This window comes from Heteronotia binoei, chromosome 7 (assembly GCF_032191835.1).
Source record: "Heteronotia binoei isolate CCM8104 ecotype False Entrance Well chromosome 7, APGP_CSIRO_Hbin_v1, whole genome shotgun sequence".
NCBI classification, from domain to species: Eukaryota; Metazoa; Chordata; class Lepidosauria; order Squamata; family Gekkonidae; genus Heteronotia; species Heteronotia binoei.
The window spans coordinates 87578559-87596651 of NC_083229.1; the positions used below are offsets into that span (position 1 = coordinate 87578559).

Genomic DNA, 18093 nt, shown 5'->3' on the forward strand with positions numbered 1-18093 from the left:
AATTTTTTTCTTTTAAAGTCTTTTGTAAAATACACTTTTATGGGAGTAGATTTAGCCTTGACTGCTTCATCGAATCGCTCAGTTTAACAGAGATCCAAGAGCCCCGTGGTGCGTGTGGTAAAGCTCCAGTACTACAATCTGAACTCTCTGCTCACGAGCTGAGTTCGATCCCAGCGGAAGCTGGCTTCAGGTAGCCGGCTCAGGTTGACTTATCCTTCTGAGGTCGGTAAAATGAGTACCCAGCTTGCTGGGGGAAAAGTGTAGATGACTGAGGAAGGCAATGGCAAACCACCCCGTAAAAAGTCTGCCGTGAAAATGTTGTGAAAGCAATGTCACCCCAGAGTTGGAAATGACTGGTGCTTGCACAGGGGACTACCTTTACCTTTTAAAGATAAGCACACTGCATATAATAGGCATCACATTCACCTGGCATTTCATAAAAATATAGCACAAGGACCTCTGGATTCACTGAGAGATCTATCATTTTCTTCCTTTTGCTCTGCTTTTAAAAATCTGATCATAACCAATTGATGGTCTCCAGAAAACTGCTAACCCCCCACCCCCACAAATTTTTGAAAAGTACAACAATGCACGTGCTGAATGCCCACCTAGATCTTTTGATTATTCTCAAATTCAGCAGTTATATATGAAAATATTTTAAATTATTTCTGCCCATTTTAATCACAAATACCTTCCTTTTATGTAAAGTCTATGAAAGTGTATTTAGACACATCCTGGCTTGAATTTCTCATATATATACACATATATACACTGTAGCATATGAATGATGCAATTTACCAGTATTGACACAATACGATAAAAGCATAATTCCTGATAAACTCCAAGATAACAACAAAGTTGGCAGGGTAAAAAGCTATATAAGACATTTAAATTTATCCTAGTACGTCCTTCTTAAAAAGGGGGAGGGGGTAGGAAACCAAGGGGGTAGGGAAAATCTGCAGTCTTAAAGTGCAATTACTGTTGTGCAGTCATGTCAGGCCACAGATCAGACTGGCTGATGTTAAAATTAGTGATGTTCAAGGCTCAAGGATGAAAGCTGTTCTTAGGCACTCAAGTGTATCATGCAAATGTGTTCTTGTGTTTGAGGAAAATGTCACCTCTCTTCTGTTCTTCTGTATCCTGATGCATGTGCCATCCTCATTCCTGATCTGAAAATGTGTATAATCCCAACTCCTAGCTGTAAATAACCAAGTGAGAAACAGTACAAAGCATCATAGCCAAAACAAGTGCCCAGGGATTTCTGCTTGGTGCTCCACTGCTGTACCATCCTAGTTTATTTTCTTCCAATGATCCATCTGCTCTTGGGGTTGATGAAGTACATTGAATTAAGGGCATTTGATATGATGTGGCTCTCTTCTCTGGCCTGTCTGGGCTGGATCCATCACTAGGCCTTTGACCGTTGTATAGCAAGTATCTTCCCTTCGCATCCTGTTCCATTTTGAAGATTTCATATTCCGTATGAGGAAGGCGGATCCCCAAAGCAACGCAACCATTTGTGTGAGTAACATCCTGCTGTACTCCGACTTGCCAAGACCCTTCAGCCCCACACTCATTTCCATTGAAGACATTCAGTAGAGAGGCAGTTGCTATGTCCATGGGAGTGACCTTCATATGATTCACTACAAAGAAATAGATTTCATACATGATTTGAGATAATCTTATTGTAGCCCAGACTGAGTTCCATTCAATACGAGCTTGACATTAATTTGTAAAAGACTCAGGTAACACTTTGTTTACTTTCAGGGTTGCTGATTATCAAGAGTAATTGTGCAGAATGTAATCAAAGTAGTTTTAAAATTGGAGTCAGTAAGCAGAGTCAGTAAGCACACACACAAAAATAAGAGAGCCCCGCTAGATCAGGCCAACTGTCCCCATCTAGTACAGTATCAGTTTTTTAAAATGCTTCTCAGCAGCCAGGCATGAAGTCAAAAATCCAAGCCACTAGTAGTCAGAGGCATATTGCATAAGTTGGTTGGTTCCATATTGCTATTGGTAGGTGTTGGGAGATACGTATCTTTGATGAGTTTGCTTGATTATCTTTAAATGTAATTTAACCCAGGGGGGCACTGGGTTCTGACAGTGGGTTCTTTTGCAAGAGTTTTAAAATCTATTTAGCATTGTGTCATAAGTGTGGAAGTGTAGTGATTCCCTACTCACTTTGCTCCTGAGGGGGGAGATCCCCTGTCAACAAGGGGACTATGAATTGTACTCCCCTCTGCATGGAAATTTTGGATGGCATCCAGCCCTAGGGAGGGTGCATGGTTAGTCGAATTTATTTGTATTAGCGTTATAAGTCTTTTTTTCTAGCTGCAGCATTATGCTTTGCTAAACAAAATCAATAATTATTGGTTACTAATTTTAATGTTGAACATACAACATATTTAAATCAGATTCCTCCCAAACCCTAAATCAGAGGCGGGGAACCTCTGTCCCGAGGGCCATATACGGCCTTCGAGTCACTTGGTGTGGCCCTCAGGGATTGCTGGACCGAACCGAGCCATGTGGCAGCCTCCTTGGGGCCTGGATGGCCAGTGAGGATCATGGGGCCCAGCTGCACTGTGTAGCAGCCTCCCCAGGGCCAGGCACACAGGACCCAGAGGTACTATGCGGAAGCCTCCCTGGGGCCTGGCTGGCCAGCCAGAATTGCTGCAGGGCCTGGAAAAGTTACTGTCACAGTTCAGTTTGCACTTGATTATCCCAGGTGGTGTGACCTAAAAAGCTAATATAAGGGAATGTGGTCTAATATGCTACTGAGTTCCTGTTGGGCTTTTTCTACAAAAAAGCCCTGGACCTATGCATTTGCCTAGGGCGGGCCATGTGTGTGTGCGTGCATGTGTGTGTGCCAGAATAGGCTCTCCCCACATGACTTCAAATAGAAAAACAATTATTTGCATTAATTTTGCTAGCCTGAATCATTCTCCCACGGCGAAGGGCTGTTTTTTAAGTTAATTTTTTATGGCCTGAGAATGATATTATAAATATCCATATGGCCCTTGGCAGAAAAAAGGTTTCCCACCCCTGCCCTAAATGGTCAACTTTCCCCATCCCCTTTGCACTATTGTTAGCATCTCTTTGCTTCCCCTGCTTCTTCATTATTCCCTGGATGATCCTAGCCAATTAGAGCTCTCATAGCAAATGAGGTAACTTCACTGATCACAAAACTGATCTGAGAGCAATTGCTTTCTGGTGGATATTTCTTGGTGGTAGTGAGGATATTGCTTTCTGGTAGGTCTTTTCTAATTAGACTGTTGTATTGCTACCAAGCATTTCTACAAAAAGCACTCCCTGTTCCGGCTTAGTTCTTTCCCACAAGCTTGTCAAACTCCACTGTGCTAGGATACTTCTACTAATATGCTCACATGCAGAAATCTACAAGAATACACCTAAAAGAATTTATAGTTATTGTAATTACATATTTAATAAGTTGGGGGCGCTACTTGGCAATCTATGACTTAACAGATGGAAGAGAAAAAAATCTGTTAGATCAATCCATTTTCTATTTTCAATTTCTGCACTGCAAATATGCTCAGCCAGCATGGTGCAGTGTTTTAGATTCTAATCTGGAAAACTGGGTTTGATTCCTTCACATGAAGCCTACTGGGTGACCTTTGGCCTGTCATATTTTTCTCAGCGTTCTCTCAGCCCCACCTACCTCACAAGGTGTCTGTTGTGGGGAGAGGAAAGGAAGGCGATTGTAAGCCACTTTGAGAATCTTTAGGATAGAGAAATGTGGAATATACAAACCTACCCTTCTTCAAACTGACTAGCATTGGGTCTGCTGTTTCCACATAATTAGCTTTTAAGAGAGAAAAAAACAATCTTCCACCCTAAAGGCTGCTGTCTAGATAGGAAAACCAGAGATTTAACAGTGTTTGTTTCACCATTCCCTCCTTCCATGCCCTGTGTAAGCTGACAAATAAAACCAAGATGGTTTTCATGAGAGAATAAAGGGGGAAAGGATGCTATAAAACTCTACTCAGATTTCATTTAAAAATTGTTCTATGGCCAGGGTATAAAGTTATGTCTTTTAACATATACTTGCTCACAAAGCTAATGAAGTAACCAGTTCCAAATGGAAACAACCCCCCACCCTGAAAATGTCAGTTCCATGACCATCATATATCATCCACACTTTTAAAGCTTCATGTGCACAACATCTTGAGAAATGGGGAATCTATAAACTTCAGTGCTTTAAAGAAACAACTTTGATTTATTTCAGTCAAGTTCTCTTGATCCTGAGAAGACTGACTAGATTTAATTTAAAAGTAATTTAAATAATTTTAGTTCAACTGAACTGAATGGGCTTTAGCACAGGGAATTTCAAGCAAACTGAAACTGGCCTAGTTTTAAGTCTGGGTGATAAGACTGAAAAAATTCTGCAAAACTGAATAAAAATTAGTTTTCTTAGAATTTAGCAAACAGATGCAGTCTTCTTAGATTGTCTTCCAGTTTTTTCCCTCCACTCTGTTTTATAGTTCTGTGTGTAGTTGTGTAATGTAAGGGTTAAATTCCACCTAGGATTGCCAATTCCCTCCGCCAATGAGGTGGAGGACTTGTTCCTTGTGTATGCTTCGTGCATGCGGTGTGATGATGTCACCCAGAAGTGACGTCATCATGCAGGGGATGTCGCACCAGGGGCACTCTAGAACTTGCAATAAAACTATATGGTACTATAGAGTTTCACTGTGATTCCTAGAGTGCCACACTGGCCAGCCCTAATTCCACCTAAAATTTCACACTTGCAAAGGGCAATGCCAATTCTACCCCTGCAGCCCTCCATTCCCCTCCTCCCCAAGCAGCACTGGGAAGGAGGGGGGTTGGGCTGCAATGGGCGGGAGGAGGAAACTATACTTCTATGGATGTAAATCCTTCTGTCTGTAGAAATTGTAGGTGGGATCCCATCCTGAGTGTAGTGTTGGGATGCCTGTAAATTGAACATGAAATCAAAATTCTTTTATCTTGACAGAGAAACCTACAATTTAATTTTTGTCATGGCGTCCCTTGATAGAAAAAAGCAGAAATGAGAGCTCCTTGGAACCGGGCTTGTCAGGAAACTGGGCTTCCTCTCTCACTTAGCATCAGACATTCATTGTCCTACCCAAAAAGCCACAGCCACTTTTCATTTATATTTGCCATTGTGTGTGATTATTTTAAACAAAACTGTGTAACATGGCTATCCCTGAAAGCCACGAACAATTGTTCTCTTTGGTGGTTTCCCCACAAGGACAGGCTTGCCTGCTTCCTCATTACTGCTGCAAATTCAGCACAGTGGCCATGGAGCTTTCACATAGCACAGGGGTGGCCAACGGTAGCTCTCCAGATGCTTTTTACCTACAACTCCCATCAGCCCAGCCATTGGCCATGCTGGCTGGGGTTGATGGGAGTTGTAGGCAAAAAACATCTGGAGAGCTACTGTTGGCCACCCCTGACATAGCAGGTTATTCCCACAGTTTTCCTGCTTCAGTCCCTTTGCAGCAACTATCCTCCCTCCCTTGGGCTTCTCCGGGTTTTGTTTTGTTTTTAAGAAAAAGGGCAGCTAACTATCACTATTGATAAAATGTTCTAGAACAAAGCAAGAGTCAAGTTTCTTTAAGACCAAGAAAGTTTTATTCGTATTGACTCTTGCTTTGTTCTGTTGCTTCAGACCAACATGGCTTCCCACCTGATAAAATGTTCTGTGTACCATGTTCTCTGAATTCCTAGCTTTCAATGAAAAAAAAAGTCTCTAGCCCTTTTGGTTGCTGAGAAAGGCCTTTTCCCTTATATCTCTATCACAAATGAGGCTACAGACTTACTTTTTGATTGAAAGCTGAGAATTCAGAGAACCAGGTACACAGTTTGTTATAACATATCTGTTATAACATATCCTAAACTCAGCCATTGACCTTTTTCTTGTAGAGGGAAAAAATGTCTGTTTGGGCTAAGACTGAAACATGTTTTAGCTATCATTTATATCTCCCAAAATCTTACTAATTTCCTCCACTGTCTTTTACCTTTGTGACCCAGTTAGCAAAGATGCCTCCTTGCAAACACACATACTCAGTATGTTAAAAACTGAATTTCTACTTAAGGCACCTTCCTAGACTCATGCTATCCCTATTTACTGGGTCATTCTCCACCACGTTGCCTGGGAACTGTGCTTGGGGTTTGTATGTAACTTCTCCACTTCATCCACATTTCAAATTCCATCAGTTATACAAACCTGTCGCTTCATTCTTCAGCACTGCTGTGCGTGTACACATCCATTTCTAAGTCATTGCGGTCTTCCTTGACTACTGCAAACTTTATTTCAATGTCCTTCCTTCTCCTCACCTCCATCCTACTTATCTCTGTCCAGAAACCTGCTGCCAGGATTATTCATCTTGCCACTGACTTTGACCACATATAGCCACTAAGGCTAGTTCTGCTGCCCCTTGATCCCTAAACCATAGGCTCACCCCTACTTACCTGTCATTTCCCATTTCACCTTCTTCAACAGATGGTCAGCCTCAAGGCACAATTTCACCTCTTTCCCATTTAACCTTTGCACAAATAGCTTTTCCTCCTAAATTAACCAGCTTTGGAATAGTTGCTGCAGTTATAAATGAGTTTATCTCCCCTGTCCTGCTCTTCATTTTTATTTTCTCTGTTTATGACATAGTTAAGCTGCAATCCCTCTTTTGAGCAAAGAGATATTTCAATTTTATACTATAGCAGGGGTACATATGTGTTTCAGAAATAATGTGATTCTAGCACAGTGTAAAAGACTAAATAAGACTCTGAAAATGTTCAATGTTTTCTGTGTCAAATTATCATCACCAACTTTTAGGCAGCAGATACTGGAACACATTAAAATCAAATAATCATACCTTTGAACACAAATTCTGTTCCGCCCATCACTTTGGATGAATGCACTCCACGGCTGTAACGACCCTTGGCATAAATAGTGAAAGTAGGGTGCTTGCAGATTGGATCAGAGTAATGATAGTAGTGACCTTCCCAAGTATTATTGTTGTCATGGAAAATAAAGTGGCGGGTGAGAAAAAGTACTTCAGGACGCACTTCGCAGCGTTGGCTCACCCATTCCCCATGTAATCCAATAGTCAAATCAGCCTTTGGAGGTAAAATTGGAGGGTGGTGTTCATCTGACCGATAGATGATCCTGCACGCTATACATGAATGGTCATGGTTCTGGAATGAATAAATAAATAAATAACATTTTCTTATTATGCTACAAGTAAAACAGCATTGTCCTTCCTCATATCTTCTGAGTAGCTACTCTTATTGGTATTGCTCCTGCAGCAGCTGGTAACCTCTGTATGGCTTACAATTCTATAGGAATGATGCCTCCTAAGAACGGTTAGAAAGTAGTTTTCTGTAATAGTTGAACATGTAGGTCAAGCCCTTGAGTAAAGGTTATTTGGATCAAGGCCAACTGCTGATACTTGCAAGGAAGAAAAATGTCTAATATGAAGAGTAACAGAAAACACATTTCCAATTTTTCTGGACTGACCACAGTGATTGCCCTGATTTCTGAGCTGGTAAGGAGTACTGGTGAGAAAGTGATCCAAAGCTCCATCTTTTGCTCTTGAACCCTTTTAGAAAGATAGTGCCACATTATTTTTGCCCCATATTCTTAGCTATATGGAGCTTGGATGTGAGGAAATATGTGAGTGTATGTACACCATGTACAATTGTATACATAAAAGCTCACTGATTTGAGTTAGGAAAACCAGGAAGGGTGCAAAACTGCAGAAGTTGGGAGGACTGAGCACAAAACTGGTTTTATTCTGTTACATCCAGCTGTTTCAATTCTCTGCAGTAGAGATTTATACTATTGTGATTGCTCATTAAATCCTGGATGCCCCATTAGTCTATGAATGTATGGAAGCTGTGTTTCATTCAATAAACAAAGATTACATGTTCCTCATTGCACCTATTTGGATGTCTACCTCCATCCTTAATATGCCTAGCTCAGTCAATTGACAATCTCTGTCAATACCCCTGTCAGTGACAACTGATGCAAATCTGTTCTGTTAGGGGTGTGCATTCGGTTCGGTTGAACCGAATCAACCGCCGAATCACCCCTGATTCGTCTGTATACAGAATCGCATACAGCCAAATCCAATTGGGGCCCATTGTTGTGTAGCTGATCCCCCAGCCATCAGCAACATTGTTGTTCTTTTGATCTTTTGCTTACTTGGGTATCCAAGTAAGCACTGTTGTCTGGCCAATCACAGAGCAGTGCTATTTTTTGAAACTGCTCTCTGTAGGGCCAGAGAACCTTTTTAAGGAGTCTGCCTGGCTGGACTCCTCCATTGCTGCTGTGTTGGTGTGTGTTGGTGTGTGAGAGAGATTGTGCTGTGCTGGCTCTTGGCCTCAGCTGCTGCTGCTCTCTCTCAGCCTTACCAGACTTGCCTGAAGTAGAGAAGACATCTAAGGTAAGACAGTCTTGGGGTTCTTGTTTTTATTTTAGTTGGTAAAAGGGACTCAGAGTCCCTTTACTTATCCAGATTTGGGTGGTGGGTAGCTTATTTGGGGTTAGGGTTAGGGGGATCTGCTGGGGGAGGGGGCCTGAGGTGGGGTTTTTTGCCAAATTGCTCATATCTTACTTTAGTGAGAGGACTTTTAAAAGTGCAGTGTCCTTTTACTTTTCCTGATTTGGGTGGCTTGGATTTCTTGGGGTTAGGGTGAAGGGGTTTTTTGGGGGGAGGAGGGGTTGGTAAAGTTCCTGTATTGTTAAAAGTTAAGTTTTTTACTGTTTTAAAAGGATTCTGTGTTTGATTTGTTGCTGCTGTGCTGTGCTGCTGTTGTTCCTTTTCTCTTCTGGTTCTTTGGGGGGGGCTCTTTGGCCTAATTTTCATTGTTTAAAAGGCCACTTTTTTAACAGTTGAGTTTCTTGGTCTTCTCCTGTTGTCCCTTTTCCTGGTTCTGGTTTTTTTTGGGGGGAAGCTGGCACCTGGGTGAGAGACCCAGAACCAGCAGGCTTGTTGTTCTTGGCCAGTTCTCCCCATGTTGTTTGGGGCAGGGCTGGAGAGCTGACATCTACAGATTGTGTATTCTGTGGCAGGGAAGCTGGCACCTGGGTGAGAGACCCAGAACCAGCATGCTTGTTGTGCTTGGCCAGCTCTCCCCATGTTGTTTGGGGCAGGGCTGGAGAGCTGGCATCTGTAGATTGTGTGTTCTGTGGCAGGGAATCTGGCACCTGGGTGAGAGACCCAGAACCAGCATGCTTGTTGTGCTTGGCCAGCTCTCCCCGCGTTCTTTGGGGCAGGGCTGGAGAGCTGGCATCTGTCGATTGTGTGTTCTGTGGCAGGAAAACTGGCACCTGGGTGAGAGACCCAGAGCCAGCATGCTTGTTGTGCTGAGCCAGCTCTCTCCGCATTCTTTGGGCAGATTGTGTTTTGTGTGGCAGGGTTCATAGAGTAGATAGATGTATATAGTGCATTTGCGTCCTATAGAGATTCTCTTGTGTGAAGTTAGGTTTGGCTTTGGGTGCCCCAGAAATTGGACCACCTGGCCCAATCTTTTTCGGATTTGGGGGGCTTGTAGGAGAGAGTCCCCTGCAGGTCCCCTGCAAATTTGGGGGCTCTCCCTCAAACCCCCTCCCCTTCAGGCAGCTTCAAATATACCCTATTTGCCATTGATTTCAATGGCCCATAGGGTATAATGGGGCCGTATATTTGGAAATAGCCGCGCATCTACCGTATATGCAGCTATTCCGACTACGGAATTCAGAAATATACGGGATTCCGTACTCCCCCCCCCCATATATTTCCAAATCCGTGTACTACCGAATTTTTTTTTTTGCACATCCCTACTATTTGTTTCAATGTGACAGAGATTTATTTCCACTTTGGAATCACATTCTGAAATCAATTAGTTCTCTAGCACTTGGAATGATAATAATGGCAGACCACAAAATTCTGTAGTGGCTTTTTATAGGCAAATTTTTTACCTAGCACCAAACTGTAGTAAATGCAGTGCAGCTGTAGGCAAGCTAGAGTTAGAGTTGCCAATCCCCAATTGGGGGCAGGGGATCTTCTGGTTTGGAGGACTTCACCCTGCTTAAGGATTCAGAAAGTGTGTGTGTGTGGCAGGGGAGAATGTCCACTGAGCACTCCATTATACCCTATGCGGAGACTGTTTCCAACAGGGTATAATGGAGAATTGATCCATGGTTATCAGGGGCTCTTAGAGGGCTCTTTTTTTGAGGTAGAGGCACCAAATTTTCAGCATAACATCTGGTGCCTAAACCCACCCACCCCCCCGCACAAGTTTCAAAAAGATTTGACCAGGGAATCCAATCCTATGAGCCTCCAAAGAAACTGCATCCCATCCTCCATTATTTCCAATGGAAAGAAGGCATTTAAAAGGAGCATACATGGTCCTTTTTAATGTGATGGCCAGAACTTCCTTCAGAGTTCAATCATGCTTGTCACAACCTTGCTCCTGGCTCCACCACCAAAGTCCCCAGATATTTCCTGAGCCGGACCTGGGAACCCTGGACAAAGATCTACGATGTAAGAAAAGTTAGCTCCTTTTCCCTCTTTACACAAGTTCTTACACAAGCATTCTGGCTCACGACTAGCCGCTAACTTATTTTCACTTATAGAACTGGATTCCCAGAAAGAGAGGTGGGGTTCCGGCCTAATATAGTACTGGGTAGAAGCAACTTAGTCAAATATTAATCAGCATTTATTTCCTGGCAATATTCTTCCTTTTCATTGATCCCATTGCCTAGGGCTAAAGAGTTAAAATTTACCATGCTAAGTCCATTTCATATGAATAAACTTCCTTCATTTCTAATTAATCAAACTCACTCCCATGAAACCCCTTCCCCGTGTATATTCTTTTTATGGAATACTGTATCAGTTCACTTGGAATATTCTGTTCTTAACCGTGATGACATAATGTAAAATATAACATATATAAAAGATGAACACAGAATATGGTGATAAATTACTCCCCAGTTGAAAATAAGTGTCAGGACAAATGGAGAAGTAAATCTTTCTACATAGAACAGAACTAGAGAAGAATTTGAAAGAACATTTTTATCCCTGCCAGATAAGCTGCATGCAACTATGATGTCAACTTTATCTAAAGCTACAATATGCCAAAATGTATCCTTCCCCAAATGATAATGACTAAAAGGAGGACCATCAGGCTTTTGCTAATCAGAACAAAAAAGCAAAACTTCTCCCTTATCCTTCTCATTCTCTTTCAGCTCTTCCTTATCCTACTTTTCCCTCTCCTAGTGACGCCACAAAGGAACAAAAACCCAGTTTAGAAACTCTTCATGGAGTGATTTCATTTCCCCCTCTCCTGTAACGTCTCACTTGGGACCCAGCTCTTTGAAATTTTGCTTTTAATTTAAAGATAGCACACTGGGGAGAGAGAGAACACACTCCCAGTTAATTTTTCTCTTCCCTTCCTGAACTTATTTTTATGGCAATCTTATGTTGGTATTGCTGCTAATCTTAGTTACAGACAATAACTCACCTACCATCTGTAGTGAAGCTATTTGCATCACAATTTCTTTTTTTTTTAAAAGAAGACTTTGTAAATTTACATTAAAGTACAAATTATTTCAGGAATTCTGTTTCTCCTGTCTCTCCTCTCTTTTAACTTGGCACACTTCAAGCTAAACCATCCAGATCTTCATCTGTTGTAAATCATCATCGACCCAATGACCTTAATGGAGCTGTGATTTATGCCAGATGAGAATTCTAGACCAAGAACCGGGACTTGTTTTGATTTTAAAAGTTGAGAGTATTGCAGAGAGTTAAGAATAGGCACTTCTAATCTATTAGAAATATTGACTAAGAGAATAGTTTCATTCCACTTATTCTGGTTTGTATTTAGCAGTGAACCATTAAGTCCAAAAAACTCTTGTGGTGCAAGCACTGTCAGCTATTGGCACATAAGGACATATCAGGTCAGGTCATGATTATTTTATTCAGTATTTTAAAAGCCTATTATAGGACTGCTTGAATCTGTGTCTGGGTTTTTTTGGGGTAAAATATCCCATGGTTAACCCATAGAAAGATCTTTTAAAAAGGGGATATCAAAGCAAATGGAAAAGGCTGAAACTTTTCACACTCCAGCACTGAAGAGCTGACACCATATAAAAGCACTTTCATAGATGTTAAGTACAGTTTCTCACTCCCAATGCCCCACTGCCCAGATAAGTCAAACCCAAGAGAACATTTCACTAAACGGCTAAAATATCCCCCTCATCAAAGTGATAACTGGCAGTCTTTCCCTGACTCACATACAAGACCAATGAAGGATAAGGCAATTATCTTGGGAAACACAGATGTAACCTAAGTTTGCAAATGGTGCATGGACTTTATATTAGATGTTGAAGTAACGTCATAAAGGATGATACTTGAGAGACTTTCCCCCCCTTTACACCTTGGAATATGTGGTGAAGTTATATTTTAAAAAATCCAGCCACATTCAAGCTTTAAGTGAACTTTAAACACTAATCAGTCCTAAAATTATAAGTTACAAAATTAAAGCTGTCTGACTTGTCTGTTTCAATAGAATTTTATGACCCTTTGAAGGCAAAATATATTTTAAGAAAAACAGCTTTGGTTTCCCTCTGAATTTAAACTCTAGAGTCCTAGGTGAAATTTCAGAAATGAGGCAAAACATAATATCTTTCTCAGATTCATTATGTCTGGATCTGCTGTTTACTTCACTGAAGGGATATTAATTTGCAATCACAAACACCTCCTCCCCCCAAAAAAAGGAAGGAGCATTCACAAGGTTCCTGCAAAAACGGTAATCAAAAGGTTGAATCTGAATATGCAGGGACTAAAACTAAAGCCTCCTCCCCCACTTCTGCACTGGATTTAGGTATCAAACAGACATATCAGTAACTTCTCTTCTTCCCATGCTTATCCCAACTACTAAATAAGTTATGATTAGTTGAGGAGTATAGCCAACATATATCTGCTAAACAGTGAGAAAAGAGTCAGACAGCACCTGCTTCCGATATTTTAAGATTTTTCAACGTAAGTGAAGTAATTAAAAAACAAACTTGCACAACCCAGCTTTCAAAAGCTACCTCTTAATGTTCAGCATTCGCTTAAGATTATAAAGATTTATTCTGCTATCTAGTATGTATATAAAGAATAATTACAGCCAATGTATTTTTAAAAATATTAAAGGGACTCCTTTTTTGGTTATACTGTAAACACCAGGTAGGATCCTTTCATTTCATTCCACATTTTAAATCAAGAGGGCGGAGTCCTTGTGCTGAAGGAACAATGAACAGGGATGGAACAAAATAGTAAGATTCAAGCATATGCAACTTGCCTGCAGAAGCAGGGCAGGTGTGGCCTTAGTTGGGCTTGGACCTTGAGAGAGAAGTGGGCAGGAGACAGGAACATGGAATCTTATACCCTTTTACAGGTTTTCCTATATTCACTGCATAGGCACTGATGATGCCAGTTTGGCAGATACTGTTCACACCAAAGGCTGTAGCAGTCTCCTCCCAATCACCAAGATGCTGGGCCCAAATGCATGTAGAGTTGCCAGCCTCCAGGTGGGGCCTGGAGATCTCCTGCTTTTACAACTGATCTCCAGCTGGCAGAGATCAGTTCCCCTGGAGAAAATGGCTGCTTTGAATGATGGACTCTATGGCATTGTAACCCTCATCTCCCCCAAATCCCACCCTCTCTCAGCCCTACCCCTAAAGTCTCCAGGTATTTTCCAACACAGATCTGGCAACGTTGTCTTCCTTACTGATTACAGCAGACCCTCACCATTCAGGGTGTGTGTCTGTCCCTAGGATCGTAATGAACGGCAAATGCAAATACTGGGAATCTGCTGCCTTCAGTAGAAAAAACAACCACATTTCCTGTAAAATGGAATGATAGAATGATTACTATGACAATGTGGTGGGAGTAAACATGGCTGGAAATTGCATCAAAGGATCACACTGCAAACCACGAATAAGTGAAATTGTAAGCTGTAAATGGTGTTTCCTGTACTTTCTGTTGTTGATATCCTCATACTTGATCTTCCATTTCTGTTTGGCCTAGAGCATTTGATTTTGAGGAGCTGATCAGCAATTTAAAATAATGCATGTGACGAGACTATCTGTCACTACCTTTTAGGATTGTAGTAGCATTCTTTGGAAAACTGGTGAGATTATAGATTCAAGATCTGACTTCAGTGTAACAGATGAATTCTTGCTCTTTCTCTTTCTTTTGTATTTTCTGTATTTGTGTGTGTATGCCTTCATGGTGACTTCTGGTGACCCCTACTGGGACATGGAGGACATTCAGAGAAGTGGCCTTTGCCTCCCACGCCTGGTATTTCAAGGAAGTCTCCCATCCAAGTACTTGCCAGGGTCAGCCCTGCTTAGCTTCTGAGATATGACAAGATCGGGCTTGCCTGAACTATCCAGGTCAGGTCATTTCTTGCTCCTCTTGAAGCCCCACGAACAGATTTTTTGCACAATCTGTCTTTGGGTTGCCTTGCGGGAGCATTTTTAATGTGATTTCACTAGCAGACAAAAGTTATGGTTGATTTTGGAACTCACAATTGCAGAAACATTCTCATTTTCTGATTGTTCAGACATGTTTTAAGAATGCAAGGGTTCTTTCACTCACCTTGAAAACTTTCACAATAAAATGTACTAGAGAATTCTCAAAATGACTTTTCTGTGCATAAATCATCCAATATAAAATTTAATTGCATCAAAAGTTATCAGGTAGTTGTTTTGCTTTTGGTGGAAGTGAAGAATTTTTTTTGTTTTGCTTTCTGTAGGTTTTTTTTAACTGGACTGAATTCACCTCATTTAATTCTCTTGAGCTGTTTCTTAAGACCTTTTCACTCTTTCAGTTTTCTCACTCTTTCTTTTAGTTTAGTTCAGGGGTAGGGAACAGTGGCTCTCCAGATGTTTTTGCCTACAACTCCCATTAGCCCCAGCTAGCATGGTCAATGGCTGGGGCTGATGGGAGTTGTAGGCAAAAAAACATCTGGAGAGCCACTGTGCCCTACCCCTGGTTTAGTTCTACATCCTGCTCTGTGCTTTCCTTTTTTCAGAATTTTGCTTTCCTCTATCAGCTCTTGCAGTTATTAGGAAACTGTTCCTCCATTTAATCAAGTGATCAGTCAACTCTGAAAAATTGTGAGAGAACCACAAAAACAAATATTCTAGAATTCCAGAATGACTCAATACACCTTATAAGTGTATTATAAGTCAACATATCTAGAACTTGGATGTTTTAACCTTAGTTTATATGAAGAACATCCCAGTCCTTTCCAGCTTCTGTAGAAAATCATATTTATATTGGCTCTGAAGAAAATTCCAAGCCCTAGTTACAAACTTTCTGTGAAGCATGAGTGTCAGATGTCAAAAACAAATAGGCAAAGCAAAACTTTGTTTATCATGCATATAAGCATTTGCTTATATTACTTAGTTTCACAACTCTGGTATTTTTAGAGTTCACATTTCCTTTAAAGTACCTAGTGACCCAGGAATAAGATGAAATAGTAAGAAAAGGAGTGTCTGGTACAGCCCAGAAATTTCATACCCCTATGGAGATACTTGAGGGTACTTTTCTGGAGTTAAATTTTGTCATGCATTCTTATAGTCTAAGTTCAGGAACAGGTGACTTCAATCTTGTGTGGGTTCACTCCCACCATAATTCCTGTATTCCACCAATGTGTACTAAATTTACAAAACAGGAGTGAATAGTTGGGATCTCTTCACAGTTCAAACAAAATTAATTTTGCTGAAGAACAAAAGTACTTTCCTAGACAAGCAAAAGACCTACCTAGTCCAGTGAAGCAGCAACAATAGTAATGGTCTAGCAAAAATTAGCTGATGAACCATCTCCAATTTGACGCATACCACTAAAGAAACATTCATGCAGAAAGTGGCCAAATGAAGCAATTGCTCCAAGTTTTGACTCCATGCAGGGCTTTTTTTGAGCAGGAACACATGGGAACAGTTCTGGCTGGCTTGGTGTCAGGGGGTGTGGACTAATATGCAAATTAGTTAATGTTGGCTTTTTCTACAAAACAGCCCCATGCAAAACTATGGTGACATTAGGGGTTGTGGCCTAATACGCAAATGAGTTCCTGCTGGGCTTTTTCTACAAAAGAAGCCCTGACTGTATGTAACCTGAACATTTTATTGCCCTACCCTATTTTACAGCCATCACATAACCAGTTATGTCAATACACACTTCTCCACTTTGGTAATAAGTTTTCCCAATGAGATAAAAACAGAAGGGTAGCCTTTGACTTGCTTCCCTTGGTTTGCATGACAAGACGGTTGCTGTATTACTCTGCACCAGTACAGCTACATTCAAATTCAGGATTAAGCTGTAAAATAAATACATTATTTAGAATGTGCATAGTGATTTTATTGAACTGTAAATCAGCCTTATTTGCTTAAGATACTACAAAATATATATTTTAGGAGGAAAACTCCTCATGTTCTTCTATGTGCCTGGACAAGTTTTGGGCCTCTAAAAATTCATTCCACTTAGCATCTTGGCTTGAATTTGTCTAGTTTTCACTCTGGGCCTTTGATTTACCATCCTCCTGCTAAACCACCGTAAAGAATCTGGAATAAGCCCAATTCTGTTTGGCTTCAGCATTTCTAACATATCCAGCAATCATTTGCTTTTAATTACCACTCAGTTCAGCCTCTCGGACACCTCTTCCAACTTTGCAGCTTTATCAACTTCAGAAACTTCAAGGCATCTCTTTTTCATACACGTCTAATTATTTTTAGCTAGTTTTTATATTTTAAAATAATAGCAAAGAGGAAATGAAACAAGCCTTGCCAGACGACTTCTGTACAATACACCTGATTCACTTCAGCAGCGATTTCCTCACACTACTTACTGTTTGACTGTAAAAGCTTTTTAAAAAGTTGATTTAATGTCTCTGTTTATGCACAGTGTCCAGTTTCCAGAAGAGTTTAAGACTAGTGGTTTTAAACTCAATTTAGTATTTAAGCTCATTTTCACCTGTTTCCCTACGGGCCAGCAATTAGAAAAGGAAGGAGTTCAAAGAAGAAGGGTTATAACCTTGCAGTGCTAGGTTTGTGTGGTCCCCAAATGTATCTTCAGCTTCCATCCACTTAAGAAAACACTTCAGCCTCAGAACTAGGTGTACACATCATAATGACTGATATGAATGTGTTATCTAAGGATGGTTTGTTTTTTAACCCACAGCTGCTACAAGAAACTGCAAACTGGAGAAGAAATTGTGGCAGAAGGAAAGGAACTGTACAAAGGGCTCTTTCTTGCAAGCCATTTTTTTAAAAATAAAAATTTCATTCTCCCAGCTGCTTTTTACCCTGTTGGGGAAGATACAAATGCCTACATACTTTTTCATCATAGGGCAAAAAGTCTGGAAGGAGCAAATTTTGATATGACAGCCTACAAGGAAATTGTTAAGCACCCTTGTGTGATCTTTCAATCCAATTGCACCTTCCCACAGCTGTCTTGAATAATAATTTGAAAACCACTCTTGGAGAAAACATTCACATGCTTCACCAGCAACACTTTTTCCTGGTGCAAGCAGCCTACCACTGGCATATAAAACAATGGTTAGCAGAATGGATTCTCATGTTCCATCTCAATTTCATATGTAATTCGACCCAAAGCTTCATGTTCAAATCTGGCTGATCTTTGTAAGAAAGAGCATATCTACTAGTCAGATGGACCTAGCTAGATATGTTCATTTTTTAAAAAAATGAAAATGTAACACTTAAATATTTTGTTAGCTTGTTGAGTTTTTTTTGGCATAAATGTAATATACATATATAAACTGTTTTCTTATTTTGAGCCCCTTTGATACCTTTTGTGGGAAAGTGTGTAGTAGATATTTTAAAGACATAAATGAGAGCATTCCTTGTTTTAAAATTTCTGTTTAAAATTTGCACAGCAATTAATCATAGAAATACTTTTAAAATTTAACCTTTGTATCAATGTTTCTTTGCATCCACTTTGATGTGAAATCAGTGAAAATCTTCAAAATGGTGAAGAGTTCAAAGTCAAAAGTAACTGTGAAGCACTCTGTCTGGAATTAATAGATGACAACCAAAGACTCCAA

The 18093-nt window shown here is 40.6% G+C and overlaps 1 protein-coding gene across 1 annotated transcript in view; it reads right to left on the reverse strand.

Moving 5' to 3' along the window:
• Positions 1–659: 659 nt before the first annotated feature.
• The window catches only part of APCDD1 (APC down-regulated 1), a 36802-nt gene continuing 19368 nt past the window's right edge, over positions 660–18093 (reverse strand). The window contains exons 4-5 of the mRNA XM_060244019.1: positions 6870–7191; positions 660–1640 (exon numbers count right to left, since the gene is read on the reverse strand). Of these exons, the coding sequence (XP_060100002.1) occupies positions 1195–1640; positions 6870–7191 (768 nt within the window). The 3' untranslated portion in view covers positions 660–1194. The remainder of the gene's footprint in view (positions 1641–6869; positions 7192–18093) is intronic.